The sequence below is a fragment of the Stegodyphus dumicola genome, chromosome 12, assembly GCF_044657685.1.
Source record: "Stegodyphus dumicola isolate Sdum_Otavi_A_Nest chromosome 12, ASM4465768v1".
Lineage (NCBI taxonomy): Eukaryota > Metazoa > Arthropoda > Arachnida > Araneae > Eresidae > Stegodyphus > Stegodyphus dumicola.
In genome coordinates, this window is record NC_140779.1 from 108,018,712 (window position 1) to 108,044,699 (window position 25,988).

The 25,988-nt window shown below is 33.0% G+C and overlaps 1 protein-coding gene across 3 annotated transcripts in view; it reads right to left on the bottom strand.

The window, feature by feature from the left end:
• Positions 1-25,988, bottom strand: part of LOC118204959 (cell division cycle 7-related protein kinase-like) — a 94,328-nt gene that overhangs the window by 65,908 nt on the left and 2,432 nt on the right. For all 3 annotated transcript variants that reach the window (XM_085806774.1, XM_085806772.1, XM_085806773.1), the window contains exon 4: positions 11,964-12,099. In XM_085806774.1, coding sequence (XP_085662900.1) covers positions 11,964-12,099 — 136 coding nt within the window. The remainder of the gene's footprint in view (positions 1-11,963; positions 12,100-25,988) is intronic.

Sequence of the window (25,988 nt, forward strand, 5' to 3'; positions counted from 1 at the left end):
AATTTTTTACAGAGCCGCATCTTCCCTACAAGTGCTTATAACCAATAGTTCCAGAGGTTGAGAACCTAACACCAAATGAAAGGGAGTCCTTTGTGCAAGAAAGCAAAAGTTCTAGTGACATTAATGACATTTCTGAGAGAACTATGTTGATTGACATAAACTCTAACGTTTTAGACGAACTCTTGAATATTAGTAACAATTATTATAGAATAATTAATGTTCTTTCTTATATTTTTAGGTTTATTTGTAATTGCAGGAAAGGTGAATCAAGAAAGGTAGGCCCTCTTCAACTAGAGGAGGTAAGAATAGCTGAGGAAATGCTTATTAAGCATGAGCAGAAGGTTCTATTTTGTAAAAAGGACATAACAGGTAACTTAAAAAATTTACATCCCTTTGTTGATCGTAAAGGAATAATTCGCGTTGGTGGCCATCTTGAAAAAGCTTCTTTACCATTTTCTCAGAAATATCCTGCAATCCTACCAAAAAATTCTAAGCTAAGTAAGATTTATTTTTCTAGTGTGCACAGAAGATTATTGCATGTTGGTCCCCAAGGATTATTGAATGCAGTACGTTTAAAATTTTGGCCATTAGGTGGTAGAGATTTGGCACGAAAAACAGTACATCTTTGTGTGACATGCTTTAAATGCAAACTGATTTTGTCTTCACAGATTATGGGCAATTTGCCATACAAGAGAGTTAATAGATCACCCCCATTTAGTGTTTCAGGTTTGAATCTATGCGGTCCCTTTTATGTGACTTACAAGCATCAGAGAAAGGGCGTGCTAAATAAAATTTACATTTGTGTATGTATATGTTTTGTGACACGAGCTACTCATCTTGAGCCTTTGTCAGATTTAACTTCTAGTGCTTTAATTGCCACTCTTAAGCGTTTCATGGCCAGACGTGGCAAATGTGCAAAAATATTCACTGATAATGCCCCTAATTTTGTAGGAGCAAATTCTCCGTTGAAGAAATTTTACAATGTAATTAATTTTCCTGATAAAACTTTGGGCCTCATATTTCACATCCGAAAGAATAGACTGGAACTTTATACCTCCCAAGTCCCCTCATTTCGGAGGGCTATGGGAAGCCGGTGTAAAGTCCGTAAAGTATCATTTAAAGAGAACGATAGGAAATTTGCGTTTTACATATGAGGAGTTTGAAACCATAATTGTGCAGGTGGAAGGAATACTAAATTCGAGACCTCTTACACCTATTTCCAATGATTTTGATTGTTATGACGTTTTGACCCCAGGTCATTTTTTAATAGGGAGATCAATACAGACGATTCCAGAGCCAATGATAATAGACGTAAATGAAAATCGGTTAAGCCGGTGGCAGAGAACAACGAAAGTAGTTCAAATTATTTGGAAGAAATGGTCAAATGACTATTTAGGAACTCTGCAGCAGAGAAACAAGTGGATGATAGAGAAGGACCATATTTCTGTTGGTACTATGGTACTCGTTAAGGAGGATTATCTGCCAATTTGCAAATGGATATTAGGTCGGGTTATTAAAGTCTATCATGGATCTGACAATAAAGTAAGAATGGTTAAAATCAAAACAAAATCAGGAGAATTGAAAAGAGCGATAACAAAGATCGCCGTTCTTCTGATAGAAAACTGAAATGATATTTTTGCATATGTATTGTATTGTTATAGTATTGTTAATAGCTGTAGTTATAGTAATAGTATATTATGTTGTTTATAAGCATATTAACTTTGTTTAAGAATGTTTGTATAATTTCTTGAAATTTTGTAATTTCAATCCAGGCGAGTGTTAAATCCTTCTGAAGCCAGATGGCGCTGCATTCGTTACTGTTTACGAAAAGAATGTGAATTACTTTGGAGTTGGCTTCAATGGCGAAGCAGAGAGTGATTGTGGGAGCCTGAGCGTCTGTCAAAAATTAGTATAATAAAGATAAAGATATGTCACAAAGTAGTTTGAAAATTAGTTTAATTGAGAGTTACAGTCCACTTAAAAATCGCCGGAACAACGTCAGAAGATGAATGAGAGAAAACGACTTGAAATTCTTCAATGACACGTTTAGCAGCACTCCTCTCTTCAATGCTTAAGTTGTGCATTCTGCAATAACTCTGATATTATGGTTTCCGAAGAAACAGAGATTGGAAGACCATTGGTTCAATAATTATTCCACTGTCCAAGGAAAGTCCAAGTAAAAATTATATTTCCATAGAAAATCTAATACGAGTAAGCAAGGGTCTGTAATATTGCCACATATGCAATGTAATGATAGGGAGCACTTCCAAACGTTTATGATTGTTTATTTGTTACATTGTTACTGATGATTTACATTTAATTTTCCATAGATGTTGATTTTATCCCTGAACACAGTCTGGAGGGCAATGCAAGGCAGCACCGACAAAATTTAACCTCATAATTCCTGAGCCAAATCATTTCAGATGATGGTAACATTGGCTCATATTGCAAGAAACTCCACTGGTGTGTCTCATGATGAAGAATCCATTATTTTAGCCATTCACTGCAGAAATCTGAAGCACTTTAAAATATAGCTTCTCCAATATCTGGTAATCTCCGCTCTGTGAGATCCGTGCCTTGAAATATTCTGCAGTTCCTTTATACGCGGCCTTCAGCATTGCTGTTCCAACACTTTAGGGGTAGTTTTTGGTCACTCGTATTCCGTATCAAAGCACTGACTTGGTCTGGTTAAATCGTCTAGACAAGCAGTCACATGATCCACTGACTCTTGGATTTGAGCAGCTCTGACTGAGTGGCAGTCTCTACGAGTTGCTTGCTGGGCTTTTTAAATATTTGACATCTACCATTCGCAGTGCTTTTTGTACCTCAGGATCCCAGATGCCATCGATGAAGTACTGCAGGATTTCCCTTGTTTCTGATGGGCAGTCCAGAAAGGCAAGATGAGACAGCATTTCAACATCTGCGGCAAGCTCCTGAAGCAATTCCATGGGCTTCTGTTGGCAAGATTTCAAATGAAGCCTGCTATAGTCTTAAATACTCTTCACCAAAGCACAGCTCAAATGTGCCCCAGATAGAGTCTAACCTCTGGTTTTGCGGCAGAGTTACCTCTGCTCTACAATACCTATTACAGTGATACACGGACGAGACCAAAATGTCGCCAAGTCTAACTATTCTTGGTGATTTCTTGCCAAATTTGGTGATAAAAATTAGTCACCAAAACCATCACCAGCTTGGGCAATATCTTGCCAATTTAACAAGACATCCATTTACTCAATGTTAAATAGGTTTGCCCCTATAGTCTTATTTTTCTGGCAGAGCAACATTTCTTTAGATTTTCATGTTACATTATACAGTCAAAAGTCGTTAATCTGGACTCGTCGGGACTTCGGCGATTCCGGATTATCGATTTTTCCGGATTATAGATCATCAGTTTAAATCTGGTAAGATGGCATGCAGAAATTACAAAATTAAAAATATGAAAACGTAATTTATGAAATAAAGAACAATTATGAAAGGGTATCAAAATTTACAAAAAGAAAAAGCTTAATATTTATTTGTTTACTTTATTAAACATTTCTTTCAATGTAAGTTAAGTTGCTTCGTTTCATGTGATAATACTTTCTCTTTAATTCTATTAAACACACATAATTTCTTGTTTAGTTACAAAGTTCCGCTGTTCAAGTCCTATAATTGCTGTGTCGAGAATACCGACTAATTTGTCAATCGAAATTTTTTCATTTTCAATAACCTCTGTCACTTTCTTCACTATTGGAAGCGAATTATAATGATGAGGAGCTTGTTTTAAGTCATATCAAAGATGGAGTACATCGAGATGAAATACTACATTTAGTAAGGAATTATAAGCCAAATAAAATAAAAACATCTGCCTTGAAGATAAGGGTAGTGTTGACAGATCAACTTCCAATTCATTGCACGCGGCGGCGTTCCCCCCCACCGAGCAGCGTGAAATTGATAAACAGATTTCAGATTTCGAAACATACTTTCGCTTTAGATCCTTTATATATTAGCATATATATATCGAAAATTCTATTTGATATAATCCAAAGTTCAAGCTTACTTTTATAAAATTGCTCTAACAGTCTGCAAAAAATAATAAGCCGGATCCAATTCAAAGATTAAGGAACAATGCAATCTGCAACATTAACTGAATTAGATAATTTTAGCTTAGCTTATACCGTCCGTTATACATTAAACACGCACGAGTAAACGTTTTATGCGCACACGCATATTCGCAGCCGTAAAGGTCTTACGCGCACACGTAAACGCCTATGCGCATGCGTCAACGCGATGCACGTGCAGAAAGTTTGTAGCTTTGAGGTCTGGATTATAGATCATTCCGGATTATGGGTGTCCGAATTAACGACTTTTGACTGTACAGGGAAAAATAGAACAATTTCACAAATAACTGCACTAAAATCATCTATCTTTGTATAAAATTCATAACAATACTATATATTTAAACATTTAGTCATATTCCGTTGGATATTTTAAACCAGCAATTCTCAACCTTTTTAAAGCTGTCTCGTCCCTTAGGAGCGAAAAATCCTATAAATTACGGTATGGGACAGGGGATTCCTGAATTACAAAAAGCAAAAGTTTTAATTAATTTTTTCAGTTGACATACAAACTAAATTAGTTTTACCCTGGAAGGTAAGTACATCCCTTTTATTAAAACTGAAATGACTAATGCCAAAAACAAAAATGCTTAAATGCTCTTTTATGTTTAAAAATTCTTTATTTTTAATTAAATTATTAAAAAAAAAGAACAGCAAAATACACATTAAAAGAGTAATATCAGTAAAACAATCAAGTATAATCTATGGAATATTTGTGCTTGATGGTTCAGAGCCAGTTTCTGATCATTCGGTTCAATATTTTTAGCGAGATGACGATGCAAGTCCCCTCTTTCCATGATTTGGAATTGATTTCTCTTTTTCATAATTAGATTGTTCTTTCACACAGCAATCTGTTTAAAATAATCAGAGAATTGCAAAGATTTGGATGAATGCAACTGTCGACAAAAGCAGCTATCGAGGAAATGCATTTACTCATTGTTCTTTATAGAAAATTTTCACCAAAATTCTACATTCTTGCAGAAATTTTACTGCAGTTCCTTCCATTTCGGCAATTTCCACAAGCTCATATTTTAAAACTACATTTAAGGCACAAAACTATCATGATTTATTTATACAAACTCTTAGAATGTAGAATACAAAAAAAAAAATAAAAATAAAAATAAAAATAAAATAAAATAATAAATAAATAAATAAATAAAATCCCTACACGTACAAAAATGGCAGCATTGCTAGACTGAATGGCTACTATGAGCCTGATAGCCATAAGAATAGTTATCTGCATGGTTGGCCGATTTTGGCATATTTTGAAAATTTGGCAACTTCTACCAAGTTGGTTGCATTAAGATGTAAGTACCTTTTTATGATTATAAAGTTAGTCCATGTGATATTACAAGTTTACATTAGGGCGTGACATAAAAACTAAAGTTTATAAACAGCAGCTTTTATTTTGCTGCATTTACAAATGGTATTTTGACCAGTCTACAATTGCCTACTCTACTGTTAGAACAATATTTTAACCATATGGACTATTAATTTCTAAAGCCACACGGTATGACAGCAGTAAAATATAACAGAAGTTGCTAAAATGTCAGAATTGTAATTTTCTAATTATATAACCAATTTTGAAAGAGCTCAAATTTTATCAGTTAATTAATTTCATAGAGATCAGCACTTATTATTACAAGCCCCATTACTTAAATGGTGCCAACAGCCCTCTTCTTAATGAGGTGCACCAAAGTAGCAGTTTGTAGCATCAATTATAATTTTCTGAGGCCATGAATCTGAAAAGTACAATGCCAACACTCGACAAAATGTGTAATGCCCTTGCTAGGATCTGAAAATCTGGGCTTTCCAACTACTAGCCAAATTTGACTTCTAATTACACTATGAAGGCATGCCGTGATGAGAGAGAAAATACCTTACCTTCACCGCTATTTAAAGAGTGACTGGGGAAGTGAAGACCCAATCAGCAAAACCTCATATGATTAATTATTGTCCGCCACCATTTAGTTCAGGTGCCACTGTAGACTGATTGAGAATTTTTAGCAATCAGAAAACAAAAGAAACTGAGCAAATGCCCTCATCAGAATTCAAACTCCAGACATTTCATTTGCTAGCCAGATATACTTTTTAATCACACCACAAAGGCATGTGATACAAAGGGACAAAATAACTTGCATACCCACAGCTGCTCTTGTAACAGATGGACTATATCTGTCTGTTGTTAAGATCTGCTCCCGATCTGATAAGCGATTAGAAATGTGATTTATATATGAATGATTTGTGAATAAAATCATGATTTTTGCGATTAGAATTCATACTTTCTGATATTTGTTTCTTGTGCTTTCCCAGGAGCTCGGGTACCTTGGTATGGTCGGGGGGCTCCCTCATCAAAGAGGGCCGAAATCCTGAGCTTTACCAGCCTACTACTTTGCTGACTTAGTGAGAACCCTAGGGTACCAAGTCAGTAGCCACCCTAGCATTTGAACTCTGTATATATTTGTATAATTTTTAGTGATCAATCTATAACCATGGACTCAAAAGACATTCTTAAAAAAGGTCAGGCCTATGTAGCCAACCTCGAAACAATTCTTAAAAATAAGGCCAGCGAATGAAATAGAAATGTGGCCGCAGATATTAGGCATCAGTTTCAACTGATATTCAACTTATTAATGGAACAATGTGTTGAGATGGCCCACTTAGAAGGCCAAATACAAGCTTTAACAAACAAAGAAAAAGAACAGGACTCATATGCGGACGTGATAAAACGCCCCATTAGAAATCAATCTAGATCCAGGAAAAAACCAGAAAAACAGTTTGTAACTATCCTTTACCCCACAAAGGAAGGGGATAAATCTGAATCGCTAAAGAAAAAAGTATTGAAAACCATTGACCCATCGAAACTCCACATCAGAGTTAAAAGAGTTAAACAGGTCTCGAAAGGAGGCCTATTAATTGAAACAAATAAAGAAAATGACCTGGAAATTTTAGAAAAAGAAATCAGTTCTGCTCCAGAATTAAAGGAGGAAGTCCAAATCGTGAGACCACTCAGACGTTCTCCAAAAATTAACATCTACGATATACCAAAGGATATCTCTAAAGGAGAGCTTCTGGAAGCTTTAAAGGCTCAAAACAAAGGACTTGATGGTGATGGATTACAAGTAAAATTTCCAATCAAACAAAAACATAAGAATCACTGGGTGTGTGAGACCACCCCAAATATATTCAAGCAACTAACTAAAATCAAAAAAGTTTGTATTAATTGGGAAAGATTTAATCTAAAAGAATATCTCCGACCAACTCAATGTTTCAAGTGTGAAGTAGGCCACTCACATAAGGAGTGCGATAGCTCAACTCTTAAGTGCATAAATTGTGCAGAAAGAAATGCAAACAACGAGCAGCAATATGACGAAGGACATTCAAGCTTCGATAAAAATTGTCCATGTCGTATACTAGAAATAGAAGAACTCTTGAAGCGCATTAATTATGTATAATTCCAATTGTAACAATTTCATAAGAGCTTTACAAATAAACTTAGCCAGATCTCATGTTGCAACTGCACAACTGAAAACTCACATCTTTGATTACGACTTGGTTTTTGTACAAGAACTGCACTGCATTAATAATAAACCAGTGGATTTCCCAATACAAACTAAAGTTATCTCAACACCGGAGGGACTTCCGAAGACGGCCATAGTGGTCATGAATCCCCGCCTAACGGTGCTGAATACTATTACCACTCCAACTTTGAACATTATAACTCTGAAAATAGAACAAAGATCACTATTGATCTTTAACTGTTATAGCCCACCAGTCACTGATCTCACAGACTTAACTTCTCTACTAGACTTGGTTGAGAGAAACTTATCAGATAATATCATATTAGGTGACCTCAACGGTAAGAGTGAACTATGGGGCTCTCCATTCGAGGACCCCAGAGGAAGAATGGTCCGAGAATTTTTAGTTTCGAGACAATTCATAGTAGAAAACGACCCAAATGGTCCTCCAACCTATAATTGCTCTCGAGGTAAAAGCTGGATCGATATCACAGCCTGTCGGGGAAATGTGATTCGTGACTGGAGGGTCTTAGACAACCTCTCTTTAAGTGATCATTGCTATATCTATTTTGAAATTTCTTATGATAAAACTACAGATCCTCTTATACGGTGAAAGTATAAGTTGGAAAAAATGGACTGGCTACTGTTTAAAGAAAAACTCGGCAATTATTTTTCAACTATAAAATCGCAATATATAAAAGATACGGTTGACTTAAACGAACTCATAAAAACTTGGACTCTAAAAATACAAAATATATGTGAAATGGCAATAAAAGCCAAAGGAAAATTCCTTAACACACAGCATAAAGGAGTCCCATGGTGGACACAAAACTTATCTATAATGAGGAAAAGAATATTGGCTGAAAGAAAACGTTATCAGCGATGCACTCAAGATGAAGACCTAAGAGCCCAATATAAGCAAATTCACAAAAAGGACTTAGCAAAATACAAACGTAAATTACTGCATTTCAAAAGAACATGCTGCAAAAATCATTTAGAAAATATCGATCCTAAATCATCCTTTGGAATGCACTATAATATTGCAAAAGGAAATATTTCCTTACCATTTCAAATTAAAGCGTTACAAAAACCGGACAATACCAAAACTCAAACAACTGACGAGACCATAAAACTTCTTCTGGAACATCACACTTTCCAGCAGATAACAGTAGTAGAGATTCTTCGAAACACATGTTAATCAGAACTCAATTGAAAAGCAGCTACGGAACCAAACAAGATCTCCCATTTACTACACAGGAGGTAGAAAATACAATTAAATCCTTAAACTATGGTAAAGTTCCAGGATTGGACTACCTTCTAAAAGAGATCATCTTAGAAGCATTTTATGCTAATCCAGCGTTGCATACTGAACTTTATAATGAACTCTTACGACGAGGCATCTTCCCAGAATGCTGGAAAACAGCAAAACTCGTTTTGTTCTCCAAAGAAGGAAAGAATTCCGCACTCCCCGAAGCATACAGACCAATTTGCTTTTTAAATACGTGGAGCAAAGTATACGATAAGTTGATAACCAACAGATTAAATTACTATCTCTTCTCTAACGGCAAAATTAGCCAAAAACAATATGGATTTACAGTAGGAGTATGTTCCACGGATGCAATCAAAGATATTATAAATACGGTCGAAAAAAATAGGAGAAATAATTGTTACACGAATATTATATCTCTTGATATTAAAGTGTGTTCAATAATATCTGGTGGCCTCACTTATTAAATGAACTAAGATCTCTCTTATGTCCTATCAACCTATATAAGGTTATTGAATCTATGCTGGATAATCGTCAAATAGTTTATGAAATTAACACTGAGCATTTCCATCATGTTCAAGAGAAAAGATGTATTCAGGGTTCAAACTCTGGACCCCTATTTTGGAATATTGTAATGAACACAGCTTTAAGAATAGATTATGGAGAAGGTGTTCAGATCCAAGCATACGCGGATGATGTACTGTTCATAGTGACGGGATCGACACATCAACAGATTCAAAATAGAGCTAACTATGCATTAACTAGAATTACAGATTGGGCAAAAACAAGCAAACTTAGCTTTTTTCCGGAGAAATCCAGCTCAATGTTCATTACAATTAAAAAGAGAGGCTCAGCTTACTCTGCCCCCATAATTAAACTGAATGGCATAACAATTAAACGTCAAAAACATATAAAATATTTAGGAATTATTATTGATGAGTGCCTGACTTGGCTTACCCATCTAGATTATATAAAAACCAAGGTTTGTAAAATAATTAATAGTTTGATGAAATTTCCTGGTTTATCCAAAGCGGTCATGAAAGAACTCTATAAACGAGCAATCGAAAGGACTGCAGTTTATGCTTGTGCAGCCTGGTGGTATCCACCAACAGTTAAAATGCGTAACAAAGCCAATACTATTCAAAGAGCGGCTTTATTAGCCATGACTAAATGCTACAAAACTGTCCCAACTTTGGCCCTGCAGACTCTAGCAGGCCTGGACATCAAATTAGACCAGGAGAGTGCAAGTCAGAGGACTAAAAGAGGGTGGTCAGACTTCTCTTTTGAAAATATTAATTTTCCCCAAGAAGCTCTCGACTTCCCAGTGCATAAATGGTATACTAACCCTGCACGGATTAAGACCTACGAATGGAATGACCATCTTCCAACTAATAAAGATTATGAAGTATTTACGGATGGATCAAAGAATGATGAAAGCACAGGAGCAGGATTCTGTGTCTACTGGAAAGGTACTTTACAAGCTGAATATTCATACAAATTGGATAAAAATTGTTCTGTATACCAAGCGGAAACACAAGCGATGAAATCAGCTCTTCAATGGTTAAAAGATCATAAGTATAAAGCCCATCTATATACAGATAGTCAAGCAGTATTAAAATCATTGGCAAAGTTTGACATCTTAAATTCAGAAATCATAGAAGTTAAAAAGCTCGCCTTTATTACTAAAGCAAAATTACATTGGATAAAAGGCCATCGCGGTTACAGAGGAAATGAGAAAGCAGATGAACTTGCTAAAAAAGGAATATCTTCCACGGAGAGAATTAATTGTAAAATTCCACTTAGTAATATAGTGCATAAAGCCAAAGAGCGAGCTCTCATCCTGTGGCAACGCCAATGGCAAGAAGAAGAAACCGGTAGATCTACCTTCAAGATCCTTCCTAAAATATCTGAAAGAAGACACTTTAATGATTTCTTCGTTAATCAGATTCTTGCGAATCATGGAGCCTTTCCCTGTTATTTTAACAGATTTAAGATCAAAAATCCACCAAATCGCTGCCCTTGCAGCTTAGACTCAGCAGATGCACTCCACATGATTTTAGAGTGCCCGAGTTTGGATAGTAAATGACAAGAACTATTTCCTCAAAGTCTAAACTTCGATCTTCTGTGTAAATTAATGTTATTGGAAAAAGGTCAAATTCAACTATCTAAACTTACGGAATATTTATATTCTAATGAAAATACAATCTATGTATAACATTACAATGTAACGGCTTATAAATGTTATGCATAATTCCACAATTTGTATTAATCTAAAATGTAACGAATTGTAATGTTTGTATTTCATACTTTTCTGTATTTTTGAATCTGTATAATTTTTGTATTATTATATGATTATTATCTCTTATCTTTGATATATAGTTTGATCATTGTAATTTTTGTATTTAAATATCAATAAAGACGTTGGCAAGGGCCATACATCTTCTAGTCAGCGAACCTCAAAATTAATGTTAGGTTTAAATCTTTCTAAAAATTTTGTATAACACTTTAGCTATTGCTGGATTAAAAAATTTTTTTAGCCTATGGCTCCGGTGATACCTCAACACTGAGGTGAGGACTGCATATTCCATTCTAATGTTGTTAAGATCTGCCACATTGATGCAATTAACTAAAAGAGGGCTTTACACTACTATTTAAATAATGAGGCCATAATAATAAATAAGTATAAAATGATCAAATAGTAACAACCATTGACAAACAAAGCAGAAAGTTGTGATTGGAAGCTGCATAAATTTAAGGAAATACACAAAACAAGACAACATGTAATAAAAGACAATACAAGGCTAGAGTGACTTTAAAGAATCATATATAAAGAAATGAATATATAAATACAAAGAAAAACTCATTGTAAAGAATCACACCTACAATTGATGACAAAAAGTAAGTTAAACAGACATTATAAAATACAATGAATTTTCCCCTATACTATGTATCTATCAGACTTTAACATTATCCCTTTTTCCAAAATAAATAATATCTATCATATTTCATCTACTTTACAAATTATTCATTCACTACATTATTACATATTTGAAAGAAAAAAAAAACTAATGTAATTCTTACCCAACTTCTTTTAGGCACTGAAGTTCACTGGCTATGCGAGAAGGCCTGCTGGTAGGCACTAAATATTTAAGAGCATAATCTTGCTTTCTACTTAAGTCCCCTTTAACTATTGCTCGATATACTTTGCTAAAGGTACCTAGTTATAAAAAACATGCAAACATAAAGATAAAATTCAATACAATACATAAATGCTTATACATAACAAAAGTTTATATTTTTAAAATGATATTAATAAAACATTTAATCAACATATAGCATTTAGAAACTCTCTAGAACAATTAAATATATTGCATGGAAAATGAGGGAAAATATAAAAGAAAAACTTACTAACACTCTGAGTATTAGTAAAATTTACTATACTTTACTTTTGTTAAAGTTCAGAATTCTTCAATTTGGCAGTCAAGTTATATGATATGGTCAGTTTTTTCCCCTTTAATGTGAACTACACTGTACATTTTTCACACCCTAATATCTATCATATTTTCATGAGAAATACACCACATATTTTCATGAAAAAGTTATAATACTTTTTTAAATTGTTATTTTTATGTCTATAACATTCTCAACCTTTTTTGCCCCATACATCTCTTTCACCACTGCTAGACAATCATCCCTCCTTTTTTGAAAAACTCGAAAAATACATATACACTTCTTTAAATTTTAGATTATACTTTAATGTGAGTGAGTGAGTGAGTGCACCGCTATGATGGCTTCCGACCACGGACATGAACCAAACGGAATTATATACCATCACGGCGGGGAAGACTCCAGAGTAACAAGGTTGAATATTATAAACTAATAACAGTTTTTACATATTGTTAACTGCAAGGCACTAAGCGTTATTCTGGTTATCTGCTTTAAGTTCTGAACTTTTGAAACATTATAATATTATCCACGGTTGTTTCTGCTTAGGCAGTGTTCTGAGATTTTCTCTATTTTATCAAGGGCTATTCCGTTTTTGAGTGTGTTAGTCGTCCACATTGCCCAGGCACAGTCCGCTGGTTTCTTCAAGTGCCAGGTTCTTGTATGTACACAATGGAAGTAATAATGGTCCGTGTCGCCTTCCTCTCCGCATTCGCAGAAAGGAGTATCCCTAAGTCTGAATCTGTTCAGGTATACTGGGAATGGTCCATGACCTGTCAAGAACTGTGTTAGGCTAGCACAGTGGGTCTTTATTTCCATGTTAACTTTTGGCAGTAAGCGAAATGTCCTTCGTCCTACCTCTGCCTCTGTCCATCTACTTTGCCAATTTTGTAGCAGACTTGTCAAAGTTGTTCGCTTAATATGAGACCAAGGAAGTTTAGTTGGTCTTTCTAATATATCCGTACAATTGGCTGCCTGCTTGGCCAGTAGGTCAGCGGCTTCATTGCCTTGAATCCCTGTGTGAGCGGGAACCCATTTTAAAGTGGGTCTTTGCGAAATAGGCATTGTCAGAAGCTGTTTATACTTTAATGTGTTTTAATTAACTAACGTTAAACTAAACAAGAAAAAGGGAAGCCCTTTTGCAAAGAACCCGGTAAATGTAAACATCGCCAATTTTGGCGATAATAGATCAAACTTGGTAACCCAGCAGATTCAACCTATTCGCTTGTTCGAAAGTTGCAACCATTCCTCTTACGTTCATTTTGTTGAATTATGACCGTCGTTGTTCGCAATTGCCGATTTAAATTATTCTTCACTTATTTATTATTTTTTTCGTATTTTCACACTATTTTTATGAACTTTTAACAATAAATAGAAATATTTTCATATAATTGAGGAGGTTTCGGTGACAAATGCTGGTTCGCGGGAGGGGATAAATGATAATTGGTAACACGGCTGTTAACGTAGCGTTAAGCACGCTGAACCATGAGGTTTCCAACCTCTAAAATATTTTGATTTTGTGGGCCGCCAAAATATGCATTTTAACTGCTTAAGACGTGTTTAAACGTTTTTGGAATTTCTTTAAAAATGCTTAAAACGTCTTTACACGAATTTCAAATCGCACGAAAAATGCTCAAGACGTGTATACACGAAGCCCGAATTTCGCGAAGATTGCTTAAGACGTGTTTAGATGACGCGATCTGGTCTTCCTTCCCCTACCTTTCTGCAGGCGGCTGTCAGTTGACACAAAGGTCTTAATAGGGTGTGAAGTCTCTTTGAAAAGAGCACTTTAGGAAAAAGTCCTTAGAGTGAAGTATCTTTGTCAGACAGCAAGTATGTGTGTGCCGACTAAAAGTTTGCGAAAGAAGATAAATCGTTTTACAATTGTTTGCCTTGTGGTACTTTATACAAATGAAAGTCAAAACAGGATCCAACGTTGCTATAGTACATTGCCGAATTTTAGTAGAAACAAGAAAAAATGAGAATTGTAACGGAGGACGCCTTTATGCCTATATGTTATAGAATCAAATATTTTATTTTTGTATTGAAAAATGATTACAATTTCTGATTCGTCAAGAAAAAATATAAAATGTTACAACCAGCTTTCTTGTTTGCCTTCGTATTTCAAATGCGCGTTATTATAATGGTATATTCTTCTTTTTACATTCTTAAATGTTAAAACTGTGCTTTCAGCATGCCTGAGTTTTGCACTCGTATGTGTGGCTCTATGCTCCGTAGAAATGGCGAACTGACATATAAAAATTATATGAATGTTGAAAGGAAGATATTCTACTCGAAACTTCAACTAAATGGAATAAATGAATACGACGAAGGAATTTCTAGAAATATTTGTTTTAAAAATTTTATTATTAAGATTTTAAATCCAAAATGTTTTGAAATCTAAAGAAAAAATATGTAATCCTTGAAACATTTTTGGAAAGAAATCTATCGATATAAAATCTCTTAAAATTAATGGAGTGTAAATGAATTAAAACAGTTAGTATACGGAAGGATTAGATATACTCCGCACAAAAAATTACAGTCAGAAGATCAATTATTTAAAGATATGAATTAATTTCATTAAAAGAATTTAAAATAAATTAACATCTGTCCAAATGTCAATGCTAACAGCAATAGCACGAATGAAAGTTATTCTTTAAATTCCGAACTTAATTCATCCGTCAGTACGCAATGATTGTGTCTTTGCGATTACTTTTCTTATAGATACTACAAAAGGCCTCCAACGAAGTAGCGGTAAAATCGTTGAATGCTAATAGTTTGAAGCGGGTTCAAATCCTGACGAATGGATTGCCTGCATACCAGTTTTAGCGAATTTTTGCTGCCCATGTTTAATGTGAATATGAGCCAATTTTAGTTAGCTTTCCATGATGATGTGCCTTGACTACGAGTCCTTGCTCGGTTGTGTTTGGTTTGGCTTGTTAGATTATTAAGCACGTGAAGGCGATCTGTCTAAGGGAAGGTATGCTTTCGTGACAGATTTTCTAAGGGAAACAATCTCGCACAACAAAAAGTTAAAACCATAAAAACGCCCATGCAATCAGCTTGTTCACGGGGGTTTGAATGCAGGTCAAACTACCAGTATGTTAAGAGAAGCGATTTCAAGAATGTTTAATTATTTTATTTAGTTTATCATAAGCTAAATAAAATAATTAAACATTCTTGAAATCTCTTCACATTACTGAAATGGCAATAACTTCGAACTATACTATGCTACCACTTTTTCTCTAATATGAAATTTTGAACTTTTCCGTTATCGGACAGCCCACCAGCGACTGAGCGGAGTCTAACGGAACAACTGGTGGTTCTGTCCGGGGTTCGAATACCGGCAAACGGGCTGGTTGCCAGGATGATATTCTTAGTTTTCCATATGCGTAACATGTATGCAAGCCAATTCCGTTAGGCAGTCCTCGAACGAAGGCATCCTTCACCTTAGGCAAATAACTATCGAGTACTTTGCCATAATCAAATAAACCTTTATCCATAACATGCTTCAAATATTTTTATGTTGAAAAGTTTATGCGCCAAAGTTGGCCCCCGTTGAATGAAGTATGTTGTTTATTTTTTCTTTGTTTTTTATAACAACAATGTTCTTGTTTTCAGAATTTGAATTATCAATAAAATTCTTTTAATAATATGCGATTCTATTTTGTTTTTTTGTTTAATGAAAAATTAATTTAAGCAACAAATCTCTTACATTTAGAAAAATTTTCGATTTTCGAAACGAGTTGCTGTCAAAAGCGTATCTTCTTGTTGCTGCATACATTTATTTAAAGCAAACTGCTTGGCGCGTGTGCTTTTATATTTGAAAAGATTCAGAGAATTTTCAACAGGGAAATAAAGTTATTAATTTTACTGAATTTTGTGGATTCTTTGTGTTTTGAGGTAAAAGTCAAACCATCAGATATGTGACAACCTTAAAATAAGAGTATATATAATCAGGATTTTGCGGCCAGACATTCCCAGCGAAATACATTACAAAAAATTATCTATGTAGAATTAATGTATATTCCGTTTAGTATTTTAATTTATCAGTGTTATTACACATCAGTTTATCAGTGTAAGTTATATCGAGTTTTAGTTGTGTTCGATATAAGAATTTTATTTGGTTTATATAAATCCGATTCGTTTAATAACATTATATTTATTAAATACTATTTATTAGGTTTCCAAATCTGTCAAACCCAATCAATGGCCTCCTGGCTAAGATATCTGATTATCGCTATTTCGACTCATATTCGAACCCAAACAAACGAACTGGTTGAATTTTGTGATTTCCCCTATGTGTAACATGAACATGAGTACGTTTTACTTAGAAAGTCGTCCATGGAGACATTCATTGCCTTCGGCTGATAGGTCTCGTTTCCTTTGCCATACTCAAAAAATCTAAAAATTTTTCAAAAAGACTAACAGTTGCATATAACAAAATAAAATTCAAGTAAATGCATATAAGAAAATAAAATTAAGTAAATGCATATAAAAAAACTGAAGTAAATGTATATAACGAAAAAAAATGAGGTAAAAACAAATTTTCAATAATTTTTCAATACAGTAGTTTTTAAATTGCTTGTTTTCAAATTTTATTTCATTTTTATGTATGTACTAATATACAGTGTATGTGTGCGAAAGTGTGCTTGTTCGGCATATCCATATATATTAATTAAATAAATCTGATTTGAAAATGCATGCACTAACGCACTATTCTCGTAATTTGAAAAACACTAAATTATTGTCTGAGAAAAATATTTATAAAGAAAATTAAATTTCGTCTCCTTTCTCAGTGCTGTGTAAAAAATTTAAATAAGCTTATTAATTTTTTTCTTCTTTATTAAAAACAAATTAGTTTCTTTTCATCGATATATGAAAAATAACAAAATTTTGCTGTTAGAATGGAAATTCTTAAAAATATAAAACTCGTTTTTTTTTCGAACAAAAGTTTCTGAGAAATTTCTCTAGGTCAGCAGGTAGTAACAGGACCACTGACTGCTTTGTTTGAAAAACCCGATGAAGTGGATGATTTTACCCCCAAAAGGTTTTCTTTAACAAAGCAGATGCGGTCCAAATGGCTTTGCTGAGAAGCGTTCATATTTGAATAGCTAGAAGCTTGAAAGCTTGAGTTGGAAGACGTTCCCGAAGCAATCAGTCAAACAGCAATAAAATTTGTTATAGATATTTCTCTCTCTCCCTGTGAGTTCTTGAAATCTTGGAATGGGTGAAAGTTTATTTTGTTTTACATATATAAGGAAACTGCATGTAAAGCAAAATAATTCAAGGCACCCATTGTATGTTAATCATTGTACGTCCCCTCAGCTCTTCGGTTGGGTATTAAGAAAAGAAATTCCTATACTGCTTTTGTATTACTTGTATAGTGAAAGATTTGAAAAAAATAGCTTCATATGAAAAGTTTTTCTCCGATGAACGAATACAGCTGAAACATGTTTCTGTCTTCAAGTATATCCACAAAACATGAAATAGTATTGTACTCTTTTGTATTCTAGTGCATTTTTATATTACTTCGTGGTAAATATTTTTATTCTTAAATTTCTCTCTCTCTTTTCTTATAATACACAAGTACTCTTTCAAATATGGCTGACCTACGAACCTAAATTTTTATACTATAAAATTTTATATAAAAATTAACCATAATCATTAGACACAGCTTTGTGTATATTATATTCTTGAATACATGCCTGCAATAAATACTAAGAATACTATTGATAAAATTCGTGATATAATTAATAATGAAAATACTGTTTGAGCTAAAAACCAATTTGAATCTTTTTTTCAATATAGGGTAACATGAGCCAAACAATTTTCATTAGAAATATACAATTATGATAACTTGACACATCAGATAGAAAATATTTCATCGTCATCATCGGCTATGATAAAAGATTTATACGCTTAAGATTTTGGATTATGATTAAGCACACAGGACCTATTTGTCTAAGAAAAAGGAAGTCTTCAGGGTAGATTTTTTTTTTTTTTTTTTTTTTTTTTTTTTTTTTTTTTTTTGTGGCAAACAAGCTGTTAATTCACAATCAATTGTACTTATGAAAAACCCCTAAGCCTCCCATGCAGCCGCTAGAATTTACCGGTGCTCGGCTATCTTACTGCTTGGAGACTAGTTGGCTTTCTGAACTTACGCAATATCTATCTGAATTTGAATATTTGCATGAAAAACGAGCAAAATAAAATGACACATTGTAAATAGTACATTTTACTGAAATCAAACTTTCTTTGAAAAAGGAAAATTAATTGTAAGGAATAAGATGGATGCATTTAATTAAACGGCGTGCAATAACAGCGCTGATCATATGTTTCATATAGGAAATCATTTTCTTCGTGTTATCATATAACGGAAAATATCCACACATTATATTTTACAGTTTCTAAGAAGTCATGGGTTATCTGCTTTAAGAGAACACCTTCGTGGGCAATTTTCTAAATAAAATTTGCTTGAATTCACGTTACGCATCGGGAAAATCATAAAGACCACAAGCATCTAAACTGTTCGGTTGCCAACAACAAACTACCAACATCCAGCAATCTTATTCACTCAACTATAGTGAACTTAAACTAATGTTTGTATATTATTAGTAGTAATAAAATAACGAAAATATTTATTCTAATAAAAATTTTTGTTTGAATATCCTCCCTAGTAAGGTATTTCCTTTGGTTGGAGATTTGTCAACAATAAATGCTATGTTCAAACAAGACATTTATTTAGAGCATAATGCTTCAAAAATGTATGCTGGGATCCCTAGAAAAAAATATCGCCGGAAAATATATCTCCGAAAAAATATTTAATTATTCATATTCTTATGATTAATTATTAAATAATTAATAACTTTTATAATTATTAAATGAAATCCTTATTTTTACTTTACCAAATGTACAGCAACACTCTTTCTTTACAAAAATACCATATTGAATAAATTATATTGTAAGCTAATAAGTAACAACATTGCTTTGTTTAATTAAGATACAATAACAAGCCGAACAAACATTAAATTGGAAGTCAAAACAACAAAAATCAGCGTTATATTTTCAAATTTTCACAATCTAATTTTCATTATATCTTATCTCGTTTATTTGCGCTTTTGCAGCTGAAGATGATGGTTCGGTAAAACCATCGAAACTAGTCCTGTGAAAATTTGAAAATATAACGCTGATTTTTGTTCTTTGACTTCCAAATTAATTGCTTTGTTTGTTATTAATAAGTCTCATCTTTCCTATTTCAGATAAAATTTACTAGTGTTTCTTGGACAGGAAAGCAAGAATTTTTAATTTGAATCAATAAATTTACGATACACTGAAAACGGTTTCAAGTTATAATTCCCTTTCTGAATATCTTGAATGTATATGAAAAAGTAAAATGCAAATTTAATATTAATAATATCTCCCTTAAAAAACACCCAAATGTTTCGCTTATTACTCTCTTAAAGCTACGTAATAATTAAGGAAAAAAGAAATTATTTAAAATAATTATTAGTTGCATGCATTTGAAGAATATAGGAAAATGCTGAAGGTTTTAAAGATTTTTAATTAATGACAAAAATACAGAAAATCGGAAATAATACGAAATGTTTCAGCAATATCTTAGAAGGAATGAAAGTTGCATCAGATATTTGTCAGAATATAATTTTAGTGATAGCAGTTTAATCAGTCTGCATTGAAATTCCATGTGATAATCAGTGACATACAGATTTAGGTTACTTAGGTTAAAAATGCGTAATAATTTAAAATATAACCGGGTAAATTTTAAAACCAATTTATTTGAAAACTAGCAGATTCGCTGCGAGACTTCGTCTGGCTTTTTAATGTACCGGAAAAATGGCTAAAGGGAACTCCAAACGTTAAATTAAAAAACTGCATAGGATTTTACTCTGCAGAACAACTTCATAAAAAAAGTTATTATGTATAACAAAATTACAATGAAATAAGCAATATCCCTTAATACAAATATTAATTATCCTAATAAATAAATTAACCAAATTCCCTTTGCAAAATCTTAAGAACTCAAATGGTATAAAGGAGGTTAAGAACTTTGTTTCCTAAAAAAATCAGTCAAAATTTTTCAATATCTTAAAAACAGTGAAATGAGCAATAAATAAAATAAAGGAATGCAAAAAACAAAAAATTCTGAAAAGCAAAGTATAATTAATGATATTTTATCTTATGTTTTCAAGGGAAAAAATTACAATGAAACAAGCTGTATCTCTTAATACAAATATTAATTATCCTAATTAAAAAATTAACCAACTTTCCGTAGAACAAAAATCATGCAAAACTTTTCAATATCTTATAAACAGGGAAATAAGCAAAAAATAACATGAAAGCAACTCAAAAAGTATAAAATTCCGCGCAGAATTTTACTCCACAGAACAACTTTATCAAAAAAAAAAAAAAAAATCAATAAAAATATATTATATTTATATAAAAATGAAAATGAAATATACCAATCTCTTAAAAACAGTGACATAAGAAATACGATGAAAAATTGTTGCCAAACCCATATTTCTAAAAGAATGAAACTATTCAAAATGATGCGATTTCATCAAAAATCTATCAACAACATTAAGACAGGAAAATTGTTGCCAAAATCACATTTTTAAAGACGTGAGATGCGAGAAGTGTACTCAGAAGCTTCATTTAAAAAATCTTTTAAAAATACAAAATATTATCATTTTTCCGAAATTCTTTTTGTAAAAGCATTCGCAAGGATGAAAGTTTAACGTGTCCAAAAATCAAAGAAAAATAAACTGTACATTTTCAAAAATAAACTTTTTTAGAAAAAATCCCATTGAAAAAGTGTTAAGCTCCCTTTGTTAAATAAATTCGTATTTAATCGATTTATTGAAACACAAAATTTATTTTAAGTTCATAAAATAGCTAAGTGCCCACATTTCATGACGATGTAAAAATGGAGTGTGTAGAGTAAAATCTCGCTTTCCTATAGCCCATTATGTATCAAAATGACACGATTTCGTCACAAAACATGAAATAAAAAAAATTTGAATTAAAAAAAATCGCTTCAAAGTGCACTGGCTCTTGTGTAGATGTACCTATGTACCAAATTTCATAGCCGTGGGTCTATTAGCTTACGCGCAGCTCGAACGAAAGGCACACACACAGACAGACTCTTTCTTTTATTATATGTAGAGATAAGATTGTTTAAGGGAAGGAAACTTTTAAGTTTCGCAGCTGTACCCTGACCCTTAAGACGGTCATCACGGAGAGTCTAGCCTTTTGCAATTCTCTTGAGAGCTCACATCTACCGAACAATATCTAGTGTAATCAATCTCACTTAGCGGAATCATTGAAGTAAAATTCTGGGAGGGATGGGAAATAACAAAAGAACTGCTTGACAATTTTCAGAGGTTTAGGGTTATTTTCGCGACATTTTACGGGAAGTTCGGTCCAAAACTAGCGACAGTTTTAAAGGGATTCGCAGAAAAGCACTCGACAGGCTAAGGGTTAAATAACTAATTAAGTAATGTTTTTATTTTTATTATTGGTTATTGTCATCTAAAATAATGAGAAAAACAATATTGATGGCTTAAAACTTTAACCAGATAACATATTGTTAATGCTTTTCCAACAATAACCTTTGAGAAGATCTCAGGTGTGATACACAATTAGATGATTAAATTGAAATAAAAAATTTTGATTCTAAAGTGACAAAATAGTTTTATGGATCCCCAAAGTCATCAAAATTAGCAAACCACTACTTGTGTAATGAATCCAAGTGTAAATGACTCTTAAAAAATAATAAAATGTACAATTTTCTAGTTTTATTAACAATGCTACTGAAGAGAATTTCAGTACTCTTGAAGATTATTGGTACTGACAAATATATTATGAAAAAAGGCAGGCAGTTGTTTTAACATAAAATGCTTAAAGTTGTTTGCAAGTATATTGAGGGGAAAAAAATGAAAACCTGTTTATGTTAAATGGATGTATTAAAAGCTATGCATTCATTAATTTATTACAGCAGCATGGCTCTTATTGAAGACTGTCACTGAATGATTGTTTGGACTCGGACATTTCTTGCTGCCTGAAACCTATTTCACCACTTTTAGAATGATGTAAATATGCAGTTGTGGCTCTCACTGACATAAAGTTGGGCCACACCTGATTTATCACATATGTCTATTGTATTTATACCTATTACTCTAATTATCAGATACAATTTTGAGAGTATCAATAAGCAAAACACCTAAAAATGAAAAAAGACACTTTTAATAGAAATATTAGTATTCTATATGAATTACGAAAAGTACGTGTAATGATTAATACCGTGACCAAACACTTAAAAAAAAAAAGGAATAGATTATGTATTCCCTACCTTGGTACTTGAGAAAGCAATCCTACCATACAACACATAGATAACTTTTGATTACATGATATTACGAGTTTTTCTTTAGATTTGTTTAACAAGTAGTTAAGACGGCTTATTACTGGTAGTTCAATCTCGGCTCAGATCCTGACAAACAAGCTGGCTGTGCAGGTTATTTTTGGCTAATCTTTGGAATATGGTAACAGGTAGTTTGGCAACATTTTGGTAAGGCAATAAAGGTTACTAGCAAGGACTTTAGCAGTGTACATGGATAAAGTCAAGAGTGTGTGCAATGCCATTTTTGTACAATTCTGGGATTTTTTTTAAGTGAAAATACGTCGACGTGTACATGGTTACTGTGTATGTGCAATTCTTCAAAACGCGGCAAGCAGTTTGCGATTCTGCACTTTCTCCCAATTTCGCACGTAATCTTCGTCATGATTAAGCACTTTTGTTCCATAAAAGTTCTAGCATAAGCGTAATTTGGCTAGCAGATTGTTGGAAAAAGAATGTTGAGTAAAAAAAAAAAAAAACATGCCTTTACTTCTTGAAAACAAAATGGCATTTAAACAAAAACTAGCAGGTTGCTGTAGCAGGGTTGGTCGCCAAATTTTCGCCAAGTTACCATAATCTAAAGATTAAACTTATTTTTTTCAGCATGCGTTTTATGAATTTTGTGACATTTTCATGGTTTACCTTAAGTGATGTATGTATGAGCCTATTTACCCTAGAATATATTCACAAAAGCCTGCCCTTTTTCAGCTAGCCCTGACATGCTTTGCATATTGAATTAAATAAACACAAAAATCCTTCTTATTCTTAAAATCATAAAGTAATTAATTTCACATTACATGCAGTAAAGCGTTTTAAAAGCTAGGATACTTTCTTTAATAATTACAGTGCTAATTAGTGCTGCACTTCTCAGTTATATGTGAAATAACATCTCGGTGTCACTGCTTGCGACACAACATTTGTTTCACGTAAGTCTTCTTATGCAGTCATAAGCATGAAATAAACAAAACAGATGGAATGAAAAACCTAATCCATACACCCTTAGTGACTGATATTTGACATAGTGTATGTTGCATCTATGATCTGTCAGATTTGATTGAGTGAAACTGTGACTAAATTTCAGAAGACTTTAATAAAATTATGGTGTGAAAATTTAAAAGTGAAATTAAAATCAAAGATAAATTGCACGGCACAATCAAAAAAGAAATGTCGTCCATAAATATATTATAATAATTAATGATAAAATAGACATTTAAAATATTCACGGTTGATCTTTACAATATGGTAACTGGTAGTTTGGCGACATCTTGGAGGCGATAAAGGTTACTACCTGGCACTTTGGTAATAACGTGAGCAGTACTCAGTTCCGATTACGCATTATTTTGTGTAAGGGAAATGAGAGATCATGGGATATGTCATGTGATATTAATGGACGAATTACAGTTCTTTAATCGGAAAAGGGGGGAAATCCGGAAAAAATCTGGAAATTTTGTATTTGGCTTTATTCTGTGTTGTGTGAAACAGTGTTCGTGAATTTTTGGATCCCATGGCCGTAACTAAAGTGAATTCGAAATGGGTATTTATGTATGCATTAATTTAATGTATGTGCTCATTTATATTTTAAGTAGTGTTTTTGAATTTAATTATATTTTAATTAAATGATTAATTAAATCATTTAAATGATAAATTAAATGATGTTATTTTGTGAATTTTACATTTGTAGGAATTTGGTATACGTTTTAGTTGAAGTAAACGTGTATGGAAATAATTTAAATATCTGACAATAAGTATTTGTAATGGTTGCGGTATGAATTCGTTGGTGACGTGTATAATGTAATAGCTGATTTAGAGGTAAAAGTTTTTGGATATTTTATTTATTTTATATGTGGAAATGTTCATATTTGGAAAGGGTAAATACTTTTTCGCGATCAGGTAATTTCATATATGTTCTTTTTACCGGGTTTAAAGATTGAGAAAATTGTCATGTATTTTCGTGAAATTTTTCTAATTTATGAGAAAAAAGCAGTGTACATGGATATAGTGAAGAGTGTGCACAATGCCATTTTTGTGCAATTCTGGGATGTTTTTTTAAGTAAAAAGTAAGTCGCCGTGTACATGGTTAATGTGTATGTGTTATTTTGAAAAACGCGTAAGGAGTATGATATTGTGCACTTTTTCCCAATTTTGCAGTGAATATTGGTCATGATTAAGCATTTTGTTAGATAAAATTTCTAGCATAAGTGTAATTCGGCTAGTAGATTGTTGGAAGAAGTGTTCAGTAGATAAAAAGAAAAGAAACATGTCTTTACTTCGTGAAGACAAAATGGCGGCGGGAAAAAAAATAGAGGGTTGCTGTAGGAGAGTTGGTCGCCAAATTTTCGCCAAAAAAACGCCATTTTACCATAATGTAAAGATCAACCATATTCATATAATAAATATATGCAATTAGTGTAATTAATATAAATACCTGCATTTAAAATGATCTAACTAAGACCATATTTGCAATTTTTGTAATGTTATTAAATGTGGACTTTAAAATTTTTCGCAACATACATCAGTTGGGTTTGGTTTGTTTAAATTACGGCAAAGCATGGGAAAGAAATCTGCCTAAGAGGAAAGATGCCTTTCCTCTTAGGCAGATTCTGAAGAAGGTCTTTCTGAAGGTTTTTTGCTTCTTCAATAACAAGCTATTTTATTTAGTGTCGAAGTAAAATTAAGAATTGGGACTCTCCAGATGTTTTATTATGCACGGAGGGGGAAATTAAATGCACATGCGCAAAGCCTACGAGAAAAACATTGTTGGTGGATTTGAGCATCCAGATTTCAGACTTTGTACTGTACTTAACAATAAATAAAAGATTGACGGCATTCCCGCCTAAAACCGTGAAATTACACCCTGGTTAAGAACCTTGGTCTGTAATTTCTGATAACGGTTAATCTTTGGATTATGGTAACTTGGCGATTTTTTGGCGAAAATTTGGCGACCAACCCTGCTACAGCAACCTCCTATTTTTTGTTTGGACGCCATTTTTTTTTCACGAAGTAAAGGCTTTTTTTTTTTTTTTTTTCAACATTTTTTTCCAACAATCTGCTAACCGAATTACGCTTAAGCTAGAACTTTTATGGAACAAAAGTGCTTAATCATGATGAAGATTAGGCGCGAAATTGGGAGAAAGTGCAGAATCGCCCACTGCTTCCCGCGTTTTTAAGAATTGCACATATACGGTATCCATGTACACATTGACCTATTTTCACTTAAAAACACATCCGAGAATTACACAAAAATGGCA